At 38.7% G+C, this 16,920-nt stretch overlaps 1 protein-coding gene across 5 annotated transcripts in view; it reads right to left on the minus strand.

Moving 5' to 3' along the window:
• The window catches only part of UTRN (utrophin), a 533,820-nt gene that overhangs the window by 421,413 nt on the left and 95,487 nt on the right, over positions 1-16,920 (minus strand). For all 5 annotated transcript variants that reach the window (XM_060114636.1, XM_060114635.1, XM_060114639.1 and 2 more), the window contains one exon: positions 553-614. In XM_060114636.1, the coding sequence (XP_059970619.1) occupies positions 553-614 (62 nt within the window). The remainder of the gene's footprint in view (positions 1-552; positions 615-16,920) is intronic.

Below are 16,920 nucleotides of genomic sequence, written 5' to 3' on the forward strand. Positions count from 1 at the left end.
TGTTCCAGGTGGGTTAGAAATGCTGAGATAGAACAGATTTGGGGGAAGTAAGTGAGGAAGTTCACAAAAAAAGAAACACAGGGCAGCTAAGCATTATGAGCCATAACCATGAGTATGACAATCCCTAAACATTTCTACATGAGGTAGAAAGGCCACCTGAATGATACCAACTTGCTTTTAACCAGGCAAAAAATGAAATCATCATCTTTTTAGCTAAGTTAACACAAAATTTCCCCAATGAGATATTATTTCCTAAATGTACCAAGAATTCACAGAGTCCAAAGCAGCACACTGTCACCTTGGTATCTAGAGAATGGTAGGTAAAAATAAAGAGCTGTTCACACCATGAATGTTTGTACCATGAACTGTTTACACCAGAATTTCCATTTAAACATATTATAGAGAGAATAAAGGAAAAATGAATGTATCTGCATACTCAGAAGATTTCTGTCTGGTCATATTTCATGGGGAAAACTCACTGCACCTCCAACCAAACTCCATCAACCAGAATGAGACATCTGAATCATCAAAGTTTTTGAAATACTCTGTTACCTTTGAAAATCGAGCATTTATCCATTTGGTAAAAGTTTTCTTCTGCACGTCATTGTGTTCATCTGTGGGAGGGAAAAGGAGAGAGAGGGAAACGTATGAGAGTTTGTACCTTTACTCAGGGTGCTAAATAAGATTATCTCCATCTTGGAGAGTTTTAAATGGTCTATTAGTAGAGTTCATGAGGCACAGTGATCCACAGCTAATGAAGAAGGGATGGCTGACGAGGTCAGCATGTACGGAGCCTGCTAACGAACGCCTGTAGCAGAGGGAGACCCGGGCACCTTCCCAGGAAGCTGGCCTTCTCACTCCACACCTCGGCATATCACCACCGGCCATTAAACCCACATTCGTGAGGAAAGAATCAGGACTTTAGTTTCAAAGTATTATACGCAATACTTTCTGTTGCATTTTGTTTAAGTGCAGTTTCAGCATGATAAAAATGTTGTAGAACATTCAACACAAAAATCAAAGCTATCCTTTAAAAACTAAGAAACTCGTGATTTCCCTCCTTTTCATACAAGTCCTACACCCTCCGAAACAAACACTACTATAAGGTTTATAGCCAATTCCATAACCTGTTTTCCTGTAGTAAGACTGACAGGACAAAGTTTCAACGATCTATAAAAGCAATCTACACATTTTACAAGCAGAGAAATCAGAGTAGTTTTTTTTAAAAAAATGACCAACTTTGGTCTGGATTACAAATTCATTTTCCAGGCCACACAGATAAAAACTGACCTTAAAAAAGGAAAGCATCCTGAACTTCTTGGAGATGGGCAGAGTTAGGCATAAGGAAGCCACGTAAAATGGGAATAAGTAATGCTTACAAGGGCATTGCGAGGATTTGCGGATATAAGTGGAAAACACTTGGGAAAGAGCTGGCATTGAGCTTTGTTGTCGTTCTAGTTATAATTATTATTATAGTATATGTGTGAACAAGGCAGATAAATATCCATATTACCCTTTCTGTCACTTCTAATCATATCCTCTTCAACGGCTCCCCAGTTCTCTGTTAAAACTAGCAGAGTCATTGTTGGCTTAAATCCTACAAAGCAGCACGTTAACAGTCCCCAAGTAGTTCTGAAAGCTGCGTAAGGAATATTTGGAAGGGCGCAGAAAGCTGTGGTTCTGCCTGTATATATACACACTGCTTGTTCCACGACCGTGCCTACTGCCAAGCTGCTTCCCACGTGATAACAGCAAAATAATAAGAGAGAAGGCTCGAGTGTGCTCTGCCCTCAACGCATCAGTTTCAAAGGGCTGCCTTCAACCCAGACCTCCTCACGCATCCCAAATAGCATAATTTGACGTTGACCCACTACTTCACTAAGTTAGTGGTATTTTGGGGCCTGACTCTGTTCTGGAAGGAGAGTTTGTAATTAAAAGGTCCCTCCTGGAATAAGTATAGCAGCAGCGTCAGAAAAGAGTGCACTTCTACAGATCCATAAAGGTAACTGGAGACCGACTCTGAGACACAAAGGGGGCAAGTGGATGAAAACCAAAACAGCTCTCTAAGAAATGCATGTTGCTAATTGTGCTAAGAGGTGGCCTTCCTTCCAGAAAGGACAAGACAGTCAGCATCAGCCTCGATTTCAGGCTTTCTACCCTCTGATCAATGCCACATATAAGCCATTTATTAACCAAGAGGATTTGTTGACACACTCTGAATGTCTCGGCCTTGACCGTCACACCCGAGGGAGACAGAGCTGAGATTATATGCAGTATATACAGCAGGAAGACACATCAACCTGCAGAGTGCTACAGTAGCCCCACCAATATGAATTTAATATTAAATATCAGTGTTCAGAGCACTTGGAAACTCCAATAATTTTGCTATGAACAAAAATATATATAAAGGTCATAAATATTAAAATCTCTTAATTCTGTAAAATTCATACACTTTACTGTTTACCATAAAATGGGGGAAATTTTGAAAAATAAATTTTATGTTACATTTTATATTTATTTTTCTACATTTCTGCATTTTATTTTTTCTTAACCTCTTCTCCAAGCATTCAACCTTCTTATTTTCAAAAACATATTAAAATATCTAATACTGGGTTCCTCTGTAGAGATAGTGTGAACCAAGAAATGAGTACCTGTCACCTTAGCAAATGATAACTAAGAACCTTCAATTTTATCACATATAGAATGAGATCAAATTTTAAAAATAGGTTCCCATGATACAGAGATGTTTATAAAAATTAAAAGGTAGGGCTTCCCTGGTGCCGCAGTGGTTGAGAGTCTGCCTGCCGAAACAGGGGACACGGGTTCGTGCCCTGGTCTGGGAAGATCCCACATGCCGCGGAGCAGCTGGGCCCGTGAGCCATGGCCGCTGAGCCTGCGTGTCCAGAGCCTGTGCTCCGCAACGGGAGAGGCCACAACGGTGAGAGGCACGCGTACCGCCAAAAAAAAAAAATTAAAAGGTAATGTTTCTATGATAGTCTTTATCTTAGGGTCAAAGTCTGAATATGAGTCTAAGTAAATGATATGAAATAAAGTGTTGGCTTGTAAAAGATAAATTGTCTTGCATTCAAACTTTTCAAAAGTACTCCAAAATATATAAACACTCTGCATTATTCATTTTCCTGGTACAGTTAAAGGGGGGAAAAGGGATTTATATCTCAATAAGCCTTTAGTTCACATTTCCCTTTTTTCAGACACACACACACACACACACACTCCCCTCCTATCTTCTACCAGACAGGAATTCAGTAAAAGACAAGAATTAGCCTGCAGCTTTTCAATTACGAGATTTTTTAAATGTAACAAATCTGAACACTTACTGGTATAGAACTGCCCTCCACACCACAAAAAATTATGCTAACAACCTTGGCCCAGGTCTCTGTTTCAGGGAGGCAAAAATTTGCTAGCAAAGTGATAGCAGGACAACTAAAATCCTAAATCCCGCTATTCTGATCAATCATTTTGCCCTCCCAGAAATTTATACCAAATTTCAAGTCTCAAATTTGTTCAACTCTCCATTATCAAATCAATTAGTTATTTTGATGTTTCCAAAATAAAAATGTATAAGCAGACAATACAAATTTATATATAACTGGATTATTTACATATGTATTAAGTAAGTATAACTTACATGCTAAATATATTCTTTCAGGATTCCAAACAAGTGTTTTCTTTAGATTTGGATTTTTTTAAAAAACATTTTGTTTCTAAAAGCCTTTCTTGCCTTAGTAAATCTTACCCATAAATGACCTTTCTCCATTAGGGGGACAAACACGGGACTGAATTAGGAGAAGAAAAATGTGTTAAATCCCTTAAGGCTGATTTTCCAAATTCTTCCTCTAAATATTTTGCTCTTCTTAAAACGCTTCTGACAAGCTCACACAGATCCAAGGGCCACTGCCCAGCTTGGAATTTTATTTCTGTGATGGGTAAGAGAAGTGAAGCAAGAAACATCAACAAAACCGCCTGATAAAATCTTCAAGGAAACTAGTTTAAATTGTTTTTTCACTTCACCAGCTCAAATGCACATCAAAAATTCTTTTAGCAGAACCTAGCAACAAATGTCAATTTAAATCTTAATCTGGAAATGTGGCAGGGAAATTAGGAGTTGTTTCCCCTATGGAAACACACAAGTCTCAGGAACATGTATACCACCATTAAGACTCTACTACAATTAGAGAGAAAGAAGGATCCTTGAAGCACATCTCTTTTTTTGCGGGCCTCTCACTGTTGTGGCCTCTCCCGCTGCGGAGCACAGGCTCCGGACGCGCAGGCTCAGCGGCCATGGCTCACTGATCCAGCCGCTCCGCGGCATGTGGGATGTTCCCGGACCGGGGCACGAACCCGCGGCCCCTGCATCGGCAGGCAGACTCTCAACCACTGCTCCACCAGGGAAGCCCAAAGCACATCTTTTAAACCAACTGAAGAGTGTCTAACTGGCTGGTGATAACCTGAGTTCAAAAAAATGCAACTATTCGGAAAAGAAATCCTTAGACTTTAGGCCAAAAAAGAAATATCTTGTTGGATGGTTTCAAACTTAGATTGACCTTATTTGAAGCCTCTCTCACACAATTTAACACACCCTAGAAAGCCAGCTTCTCATTAACAAAAGAGATTATTTCAGAAGCAATGAAAATATCACAGACCATACTCCCACTTACTTTTCTGGGTACTCTATGTGAATCAACCCCAAGACACATCTCCCACTAGGGCGTAGTCATGTCATTTTCCTCCCTTGTTTTCTCACCCCCAATCTGTGCTCTCTGAACATCACCAATTCATTTATTCAAACAATACGCATCAAAATGTCATATGGAAACATATAAATATTTGTAATAATCTGTAAAATATTATAAGCAGGTAGAGAAAGAAACAGAGATGAGACAGACTGCTCTCAAGCCAAGGGCTTAAAGTCCTGAATCTGTTTTGAAATATGACATCCTCTAACACAATATTGTACATCAACTATACTCCAATCAATCAGTCACTTGTTAAACTAATCCTACCAGAAACAAAAAACTCCTTTCGTTTTTAAACAATAAAATTCAATTCAAAAAAAATTTTTTTTAATTTTTGAATTTTTAAAAAATGTTTTTGGTCTGACATTCTCAGAAGACCTGAGGAAAACCTTAAAATTAAAAACGTGCTTTTCAAAACTGTCAAAACTACCTAAATGTATGAGAAGTTCAGATAATTAATATTGCAAATGATCTTTCTGTAAGTTTATCGCATTTATATGTTGAAGTGATTAAAGCTAAAAACTGCATTTAAAATAGACTTTCACCAAGGGATGACTATATAGCTTTAAAAACTCAGCTATTTTTTTAAATTTGAGTCATTTCTATTAGAAGTTAAGTAAACAAACATAAGTAAACAAAAATAAATGTTTAGACATCTTCAAAATATCAGTAAATAAATAAATAAATAAATAAATAATGGCTTTTGCTTCACTCTAAAAGCAAAATACAAGCTGATGGGTCTCTTCAGGAGAAATGGAGATGGATGGAGTGAGAAGGAAAGGAAAACAATTCCACTTATCAAATGAGAAGGCTGAGACCCAGGGACAAAAGTTAAATGAATCATCCAGCATCACTCACCCAAGAAGTGGCAGAGTCACAAACAGAACTAGTGTGACCGACTCCTGAGCCTGTGTTCAATGCACTGCCAAGTGACCAAAGAGGTCAACGAGAGTTTCATGGGGGAAAGGGGGCATTTAAAATATGTTCTGAAGAACAGATGAAATCTGCTTCATAAGATGGGAAGAAGGGCATTCTAGACACAATAAGACGTGATAGAATACTACACTGCCCTCAGACCCAATACCTGACAAAAAAGAGCATATTTAATCAAAACATAATTGTGTATCTATGAGAAAACACAGAGGGCTGTAACACATAATGATATCAAAGTAACGTTCTAAAATAAACCAAACTTCGGAAAGTTTGCAATCCTGAAAACTGTTTACACAGTAGAGTTAGAAATATATGCTCAAAAAGCATTCTCGTAAGAAAACACAGATTCTTTGAAAATCAACCTCTTTAAGCCAACACATGTTCTGCTAATATGTAACCCACCCACTCTGCTCGCAAACTCATCACAATTCTGGAGACCTTGGGTTCCAGAAAGTCCACAGTCCCACCAGGACTGTGGAGAGTATTTCCATCATTTTCAGCACTGGGGGAAAATGTTTGTTCCAGCTGAGAACCAACCTAAACAACGGAAACTACCCACCTCAGTATCACAGAATCAGAGTGTAAAAGAACGGGATGGTATAAAGGGGTACCTGATCCAGCGAACCCCATCCTGAGACCAGAAATGTCAGAAGCAGTTAGTTGGTACCATAAATCAAGTCAGGATCCATGTCTCCTAATCTAATACTCCTCCTGCTCTCAAGACTACCTTCTTTTATTTTAACATCTTTATTCAGATATAATTCACATGCCAAACAAGTCATCCATTTAAAGTATGCACTTCAATGTTTTGATATATTAAATTATTAATGTTTTAAATTGTTGTAAAATGTATATAACATAAAATTTGCTATTTTAACCATATTAAAGTGTATAATTCAATAGCATTTATTTCATTTACCATGTTGTGCAACAACTGCCGCTATCTAGTTCCAAAACTTTTTCATCCACCAAAACAGAAACTCTGTAACCGTTAAGCAATAGCTCTCCCGTTCCCTCACTTCCCCAAGCCCTGGTTACCTCTAATCTATTTTCTATCTCTATGTATTTGCCCCTTCCGAATATTTCATACAAGTGAAGTCACACAATATCTGTCCTTTTGTGTCTGGCTTATTTCACTTAGCATAATGTTTTCAAGGTTCATCCATGTTGTAGCATGTGTCAGAATTTCATTCTTTTTTTGCAGCTAATAGTCCATTGTATGTATATGCCACATTTTATTTATCCATTCATCTGTTGATGGACACTTGGGTTGTCTCTATCTTTTGGCTATTGTGAATAATGCTACAATAAACTGGTATACTAGTGTCTGTTCCAGTCCCTGCTTTTCAGTTGCTTTGGATACACCTAGGAGTGGAATTGCTAGGTCATAGGGTATTTCTATGTTTAGATTTTTGAAGAACTGCTAAACTGTTTTCCATAGCAGGTGCACTATTTTACACTCCTACCAGCAATGTATATGGGTTTCAAATTCTCCACATCCTCACTAACATTTACTTTCCTTTTTAAAATTATTATTATGATAGCCATCCTCATAAGTGTGAAGTGGTACGTCATGGTTTGTATTTGCATTTCTCTAATGACTTAATGATGCTGACCATAAGACTACATTTTAGAAATGCAAACTACCAAGCAAAATAGTACCCAGTAAAATCCCCAAATTTTTTATCCTGAAAACTTTCTGAACTAGCCCAAGTTCAAAAGCATGCTACTACAAAGTGGCTGGGATTCAGAGACAGCTCTTTTGCATTTAATCCACACAATATTACAGAATGATTAATTTATTCCTCAAAGAATTATTTTCAGAATTAGATATAACCATTAATTCCTGCCCATCTTCTAATTTTAGAGTTTATTTACCTCGTACCAATTTTCTCCTTCATGAGCTCCTCATGCTTTTTAAATGAATGCACAGGAATACAGGAGGGAATGTTTTCCTACTTTCACTTTTTAGAGCTGCTAAACTTAACTGAAAAATATCTGTAAGGCTTATAGGCATCTGACATTGTTTGAAACCTTCTCTGTGGAAATATCTTTTAGAAAAACTCAATATCCTGGATATAACCATATTATATGTGTTGCAAATGCAGAGGAATGAGGATTTAGTTTATGGGGACAGAAATGGTAAACTTTACATACAAACACTTCACTTTGGAGTTTTGTCCTGAGAGCAAGAGAGTTTTATTAAAAGCACTGGAAATATCATAGAATAAGGAGACATTATTTAGGAGGAGCTGAGTGAGTCACAAAGATGATGAGTCACTGTCATGAAAAGCCGATAGAAACTAATTTTTTGTTAGTGACTGACAAAAGTTAGACTTATTGAAGAATTCTCTGTGAATTTGATTCTTCACTTTATTCAAGTTAAATAAAGATCTATTATGTTCTAAACACTGTCTACAGAAACCTCAAGAAAAACTGACTGTTTCATAAACATATATCTCTAGATGTAGAAAATCCATGCAAATGAGTTTCCATGAGAAAAATGTTTTTGAATATAAAAAACATTCCAGTGATCTGATCTCAGACAAGTTCTTTGTCATTAGTTCTACTTTCCAAAATAGGAGCAAAAATGTGTCTTTTCAAGATAGTTAAATATTCATATTTTTGATTTTTAATTACCTTTTTCCCCATATTATGAGGAATCTCAAAGATTCCTCATAAATCCATACGATAAAACAATAAAAAATCCAAGAAATGTACTTCCCAAACAAAAAACTTAAAGACAAATATTCCAAGAAAAATAAAATAGTTTCAGGTACACAAATGGCTCCCTGCACTCCTATGTGGGAATGCTATTATTTTATATAAAGCTTTATATAAAGGTCTGTAGAAAACTTTTAACTGTATACCATACAGTTATAATCACGACTACAATCGTGACTCTGGGTCATCACCTAGATAACAATATACGTACACTGAAAAACAGGGAGCAATGACTAATCACTGAATGAGCATTGGAGACGCCAGTGATAACATTCTGAAGCCAACAACTCCAGTGAGTTAAAAGGCAATACGGTTTGGCTACCCTCCCTAGAACTACTTCAATTTAGTTCTCTGTGTGTCAGGATCCATACAAACTCCTTGAGACAGATGAAGACCCAGAGAATAACAAACCATGCAAACACGAGTGCTGCCATTCGATTTGGCTAAGCAGAAAAGTGCCCAGGTAGCCCCCAAAAGCAATGCAACCGCAAGGAACTCAAGGATAAAAGAAAAAGAATCTCCTGCTCATCAAGACTGGACACTTGCAAAAGTCTAGACAACCTTAGGGGCCAGAATGAACATTCCTGCAAACAGAGCTGCCAGCTTGTTGACTACACCCCGTCATCTGGAGAATCACGGGGCTGGGACTCTTCTCCTCTTTCCCTCCTCTTCATGTTTATTACTTACCTCCTTCTTCTGCCTGCCTCGTGCTTTGAACATCCAAACCTTGCTACATCCTGCCTCCCTGAATATTCTTTTCCACCACCCTTCCCTGGACCTGTGGTAGCCTAGGTTACCATTTTGGAATTCTCAGCCATGAAGCCCACCTGGCTGCATGGGTCCTGGTCGCCCTGAGGCAATCCAAACACCATTTGAGTCTGTCTCTTTTTACCATTTCTCTTCTGAAGTGTCTGGATGCATCTTTTCTTTCTCTTCTTAAAACTTCCTGTATAATGACTATAATATACTTTTAAAGATTTCAACATAGGAAGTGTGATGTTACATTTGTGTTAAACTCAGAGGCTTCAAATATTTTTTACTCATGAACCTCTAAAAGAATTTCCAGGCACATTTTTAAGTTGACAACTAATATTTATAGTAAATTTATTTTTTAAATTAATTAATTAATTATTTATATTTGGCTGCATTGGGTCTTCATTGCTACACCCAGGCTTTCTCTAGTTGCAGCGGGTGGGGACTACTCTTCGTTGCGGTGCGCGGGCTTCTCATTGCAGTGGCTTCTCTTGTGGAGCACGGGCTCTAGGCGCGTGGGCTTCAGTAGTTGTAGCACGTAGGCTCAGTAGTTGTGGCTCGCAGGCTCTAGAGCGCAGGCTCAGTACTTGTGGTGCACAGGCTTAGTTGCTCTGCAGCATGTGGGATCTTCCCAGACCAGGGCTCGAACCGGTGTCCCCTGCCATTGGCAGGCAGATTCTTAACCACTGTGCCACCAGGGAAGCCCTATAGTAAATTTAAATTCTTAAAAAGATGTAACTCCGGGCTTCCCTGGTGGCGCAGTGGTTGAGAGTCCGCCTGCCGATACAGGGGACACGGGTTCGTGCCCCAGTCTGGGAAGATCCCACATGCTGTGGAGCGGCTGGGCCCGTGAGCCATGGCCGCTGAGCCTGCGCGTCCGGAGCCTGTGCTCCGCAACAGGAGAGGCCACACAGTGAGAGGCCCGTGTACCGAAAAAAAAAAAAAAAAAAAAAAGATATAACTCCCAGCACATTGTTAAGGAGCTGCAAATCTAGATCATTCGATTAACAGAAAATGTCTCCTCTATTCCCTAATTGGCAAAACTAGTCCTCACTGTCAAACTAATCCGCTAAATTAGACATAATTTCTGACATGGTAAGTCTGACTTTAGTTTTCTTATTTAAAAACCGAGTTCAGATTTTAAATAGTTCATAATAAAGAAACTACAATTTAAAAAATTAAAATAAAATTAAAACCATGTTCAGGGAATTCCCTGGCGGTCCAGTGGTTAGATGGTTAGGGCTCGGCGCTTTCACTGCCAGGGCCCAGGTTCAACCCCTAGTCGGGGAACTAAGATCCTGCAAGCAGCAAGGTGCAGCCAAATAAATAAATTAATTAAAATTTTAAAAATTAAAAAAAAATTAAAACCACATTCATATGTACTCCAGGGCAAAAGCTCACTTTAGAATTCTCATTCTAAGGTAGGTGGGTGGATAGATAGATGGATGGATGGACGGACATACGGAAGGGGGACACAAAGCCTTGCCCCGGATGTAGTAAGGCACTGACTATTTTAATAATCCTTAAGGAAGTGTTCTTTGCTTTACATTTTGAAACTGCCCCCTTGTTTGGTGCCTCAAAGTAATGCAGCACAGTAAGATTTGGGGAAGGTGAGAGGTGTGTCTTTCTCTTGTAAACTGCAGGAGGGGAATCCTGAAAGGAAAGATGGGAAAGCAGAAGGCTGGTACCTAAGATGCCTCCTCAAGTTCCTTAAACAACCTGGAAAAGCAGGCCACAAGGGAACACACATATTCCAGTGTGCAAACCACTGTAGGAGCTCATAGTTGTCCCAACCCAAGAAAACACTCCAGAGATGGTGAGCTGTAATTTAATTAGAAAGGCTAAACTCCAGAGGTGGCCACTACAAAGGCATCAATTATCTGTGCCACCATTAACACCAGAGCCTTTGCTAATTAATTTAATGAATGTGAGAAATGTGCTTTTACTGTGGCTTGAGAACTGGCATAATTAGAAGATTAGAAACAATCTCCCACTGGTGAATTTAGTGTTATTCAATGCATGTGAATTGGCCAAAATATTTTATAGACATGTCCCAGCATCGTTAAACAATAAAATCTAGCAAGTCTAGGAGGCTAGATCCCTTAAGGCCTTGTGTTCAGCCATTAGCTGGGAAGATTCTAGTTACCCGATGCTGTCTATAAGTCTAACTAAATCTTTTCTCTAAAACAGCATTGTCCAATAGAAATATACATAACTTTAAATTTTCTAGTAGCCACATTAAAATAAGAGGTAAAAATAATTTTAGTAATATGTTATTTAACCCAATATATCAAAATATTACCATTTCAACATATACTCAATTTACTTTAAACTATTGATATCTTACATTCTTTTTTTCTTACTGTCTTTGAAATCCAGTGTGTATTTCACATTTATAGCACATCTTAGCTTGGACTAGTCACGGCAGCCTTCACACTGCATTGTACAGCTCTAGAATATTGCTGCATTTCCTGCAACTAAAACCTTCATGTCCTCCAAAAGGACAGAGAGCCTTGGCTTTCCAAGCTCATGAAACAGGCTGCATGAAATTTTTTTTGAGCCTGCTTGCTAATAATGATTGTTTAATGAATGCTAATATACACAGCAGGTTTGGTCTGAAAGTTGCCTTCATTATAACCCTGATAGTAGGACAATGGATACCCTTCACACCCCACTTTTAAGCACTGGGGACTAATATTACTGAGCAAAACTATAGCAAAAATTAATGGTTGTGCATAACCAAATTGGTTTTGTCCATTTTATGACTTTCAGCCCAATACATAGACAATAAGAATAGGAAATATTTCTAAGTCTTTCTTATATTCATCATTTAAGTTTTATACTTCCTACTCTTTTAATGAAAATTAGTTGTTCATCTATTTTGTAGAAAACACTGTGCAAAGAAACAGATGGTGACATTTACTGAGCATCAGACCAACTATATTGGTCCCAAAAGAGATCCAAGTGCTGCCTTCAAAAAGCTATCAAGCGGGGGCTTCCCTGGTGGTGCAGTGGTTGAGAGTCCACCTGCCGATGCAGGGGACACAGGTTCGTGCCCCGGTCCGGGAGGATCCCGCATGCCGTGCAGCAGCTGGGCCCGTGAGCCATGGCTGCTGAGCTTGCGCGTCCGGAGCCTGTGCTCCACAACAGGAGAGGCCATAAGTGAGATGCCCGCGTACCGCAAAAAAAAAAAAAGAGCTATCAAGGGGAGGTGTGTGAAGAATTTTGGGAGAAGGATGTGAGACAAGTACATAAATAACAGATGGACAACTATAGCTAATATATTAGGTACAGATATATTTATAAATTCAGAGGAAAAATGTTTCTTCTTGATGGAAGTGAAGAGATCAGAGAAGAATTCAAGGAATAAATTGCATTTGAATTAGCTTTGAATTGATATGTTAAAGGCATATAAAAATTGTTAAAAGGGGCATTTATGGAAGAGAACAGCTGAAGCAAAGTCCTAAAGGCATGAAAAGAACAGGACAGGCAGACAAAAATGTGAGTCGTTTCTCTGGCTGGATGGCTTTAGATCAGAGTTGCAATGCCACTGAATTTTGGAAATAGACTGCAGCTAGACTGTGGAGGATTTTGAATATCAAGCTGAGGGTTTAAACAAGCAAGCAATGTTGGCCACTGACTTTTACTGAGCAAAGGAGTGACACAATCAGAAGTGTCCTGTAGTTGAGTTTAACATGAAAACTAGATTTAGTAGGAAGGGAGGCTGGAAGAAAGGAAGCTAGTTTGAGGTATATTATAATCTCCCATACTAGATATCTGAAAGCCTGAAGTAGTGGACTAGCAATGAGATTAGAAAAAAAGGGATGGATGCAACAAGTACAGAGTTTTAGAGGTAAGGTTGCCAGGACTTGACTACCAACTTATTGCAAGGGTAATGAAGGAGAGAGAGAGTCAAAAAGATTCCCAGGCTTTTAGGTTAACTTGAAGGATGACAGTGCTTCTCTACTTTAAAAAAAAAAAAACAAAAAACATAAGAACAGCACAGGAAGAGACATGGATTAGGAAAGGAAGTTCTCCTTTGCACCTAATGAATTAGAGATTAGCAGGATATTTGGGTAAAGATACCAAGCAGGACTAGAGCAAATGAGAGGTCTTCATGTGGAGGAGACCACCCCAGAAGCTCAAGTTTTCAGAAGAAAGACATAGTCCACAGCGTGAAAGCAAGCTACTGGAGGATCTGGGGGAAAATGAGGCCTGAAAAAAGAAAAGTGAACTTAACCCCTAAGACCCAGATGGCATGCGATGTTGTGAGGGAACAGCGAAGCTGGCTTTGGGCTGGAAGACGTGTAAATTATTACAAGTTTCCTGGGACAATATAACTACACTGATGTTAACATACTTTTTGTTTGTTTGTTTTGTTTTTTTGTTTTTGTGGTACGCGGGCCTCTCACTGTTGTGGCTTCTCCCGTTGCGGAGCACAGGCTCCGGACGCACAGGCTCAGCGGCCATGGCTCACGGGCCCAGCCGCTCTGTGGCATGTGGGATCTTCCCGGACCGGGGCACGAACCCGTGTCCCCTGCATCGGCAGGCGGACTCTCAACCACTGCACCACCAGGGAAGCCCCATACTTTTAAATTATATAACCATTGACCCAGAAATTCCGGAAATTTATCTTAAGGAAATCATTAGATACACAAATATTTAGATATCTTTAAAAGGATGTGCTTCAAAGCACACTTGATAATTGAAAAAAATTGCTAATCTAAATGTCCATCCTTGGGGATTATTTAGAAGCATATTTTCATACATAAATACAACCGTCAAAAATGATACTAGAGAAGAAAATAAAGATATGGAAGGATTTTTCATAATATATTAAGGTATAAAAATGCAGGTCATCAAAGAGTACACACGGTGCTTCATTTATACAATGTGTACATATCTGACCAGAAAGGTAAGAACCAAAATATTAGCACTGTTTATTTCTCAGAAGGTCCTGAGAGATTCTTATATTCTATTTTTATTAGCTATATTTGCTAATTTCTGAAATGAGTGTATAACACTCTGTACCATTCTTTTCTTTAAAACACCCATCCTGCAAAAGTTGTAGTTTTCTCCACTTTAATGTGGACAAGTAGGAAGGTTAGAGAATTTGGCAGCTATAAAAATAAACTGAGCTGAGAGGAGGTCTGTCTGCCTGTCTCGTCTGCCTTGGAGCGGGATGGTGAGAATAGGAGACTTCCATGTATCTGTAATTACATGCAGACAGGAAGGATCTAGGAGGGAGGGAGAGATGTTAGATGCCAACACTGAGTATCCAAGAAGGGCTCCATTATGAAGCCAAACCCCAGAGGATGAGTGAGAGAAATGTATCAGGATCCGTACTCCTAAATTAGATGCAGTTAAGGGCACGTATTTCTAAAAATGAAACTCTCCAGGTTAAGTTGCTTTTACTTATATCTGTCTTTCCAGTGAATTTTCCACTTCAGCCTGAAGAGATAATTGGCTATATGTAAAATAACTGTGCCTAAGTCGGCCGATCTCTCCCCATCTTCTAGTCCATTCACTATGGAAACACTGATGAAGAGGGAGTTGCATCACTTAAAATACACCTTTTGCAATAAAGTATTCCTAGGCAAAATGATCAGCGCACTGATCAGTTATTAAGACGAGAAGACAAAAGAGAAGATTAATGCAAAACATAAAGTTATTGACAGATTACACAAGCTACCTAGACTTTCTCAAAACCTTGTATTTTACTGACTTTCAGAAAAAGAACACATATCTGGGAGAAAAATGAGGAGTATCTGTCCTTTGTTCATGTACTTTAATGAAATACCATGCCCTATAAATGCAATTTTTAAATAAGAAAAACAGAGTATTTCAGAAGTAGTTTTTTAAACTTTTTTCTCTAGTTTAGAATGTTTTAACATTGAGCCACAAGTTAAAACCAAGACAAGATAATTTTTAAAAAATGAAGTCATTTTAATAAATTTTCAAAATTGCAAGTCCATTAAAATGCAATCCTTTGGCCAAGATATTTATAATAAGCAGGAAGAACATGACAGAAAGGAACACTATGTTTCCCCTTAAAAACTCAGGGGTAGGACTTCCCTGGTGGCGCGGTGGTTAGGAATCCGCCTGCCAATGCTGGGGACACAGGTTCAATCCCTGGTTCCGGGAAGATCCCACATGCCATGGAGCAACTGAGCCAGTGCACCACAGCTAGTGAGCCTGCGCTCTAGAGTCCGCGAGCCACAACTACTGAGCCCACATGCCACAACTACTGAAGCCCGCATGCCTAGAGCCTGTGCTCCGCAGCAAGAGAGGCCACTGTGATAAGAAGCCCAGGCACTGCAACAAAGAGTAGCCCCCACTCCCTGCAACTAGAGAAAGCCCGCGCGTAGCAACGAAGACTCAACACAGCTAAAAATTAATTAATTGATTTTAAAAAAAGAAGAAATCAGCCCATGAAGCATAGCACTCTTTGCTTAAAAGTGTACAAACTGAAAGTTAATGAGTAAAATAATTTAAATATAGCCTTATATTGAAAAATGCATACTCCCTCATTTTTAACTTACATAACTATAAAAAAAGTTCACAAGAGTTATTAATAATTTTTATTGAAAAGCTTATTCAGGTAGGGTTGGATAAGGGAGATAAAAGATGAAATCCACAGTATGAACAAAAATGCAAGAAACCACTCCCCCAGCACACTAATGTTATCCTCTATGATCATTTATCCTCTAAGTCACTTTTTTTTTTAAATTTTTGGCCACACTGTGCAGGATGTGGGATCTTAGTTCCCCGACCAGGGATCAAACTCGCGCCCCCTGCATTGGAAGTGCGGAGACTTAACCACTGGCCCGCCTGGAAAGTCCCCATGTCCCTGTTGAAAATTAGGATCCTGCCTCAAATCAGCACTATCTTTATTTAATAGTCTCTACTGTGGGTCTGATATTTACTTGCCTTTTTTTGAAAATTTGTAAATTCAATCTATACCATCTCTGGGAATAGCAAAACTTGGTAATTCTTTTCTATATATAATAGATCTTCCTTTCCTTTGTCTTAAATGTACCTCATTAAAGCATCAAAAAGTCTAGATTAATTAAACTTAGTTGAAGATTAATTAATTTAGTTGAAGATTCGAAGAACAATTCTTGTTTGCTCTTCTGAAACAAATGATTTTATAGCCAGTGATTACATCTTCTCTCCACTTTCATCATTTTAGACTGAAGAGTCTTAATCATTTTAGTCAGTTTTATAAAAACACCAAAAGCATTTGCTCCAAGACTTAGGTTTCCTTACTAGACTTCTCTCACTGTAAAATCATTTCTTAAGTAGGAGACTAGAATCTCAGAGAGTAATCCATGTGCACAGTCAACACAGCTTTGCATAGAAAGGATATGTTCTCTGTTTTCTTTCATATTTCCTTTCTAATGACACCCTAAAAACTAGAGTTCTTTTACATTGCAGCAAACCAATGGCCAGTGTCTTCTGAGATTCTACAGTTGCCCTTTCTCTTCCATCACCCTAGACGTAAAATATAATTCATGATGACAAAGTTTTCTTGAAGTGAGCAAGAGAGTGAATCAAACAAAAAGATTTGGACAGATAATCTTTCTTCAAAGCATTAGCACTTCCCTCAGGACAAGGGTAAACTAGCAAACCTGACTGAACCTGAGTTAAAAGCACACGCAATAATATGCCCCAAAGAATTGAAAGCAGGATCTTGAAGAAACATCTGCACACCCATATTCATAGCAGTATTATTCACAATAGCTAAAAAGTG

This window comes from Mesoplodon densirostris, chromosome 12 (genome assembly GCF_025265405.1).
Source record: "Mesoplodon densirostris isolate mMesDen1 chromosome 12, mMesDen1 primary haplotype, whole genome shotgun sequence".
NCBI lineage: Eukaryota > Metazoa > Chordata > Mammalia > Artiodactyla > Ziphiidae > Mesoplodon > Mesoplodon densirostris.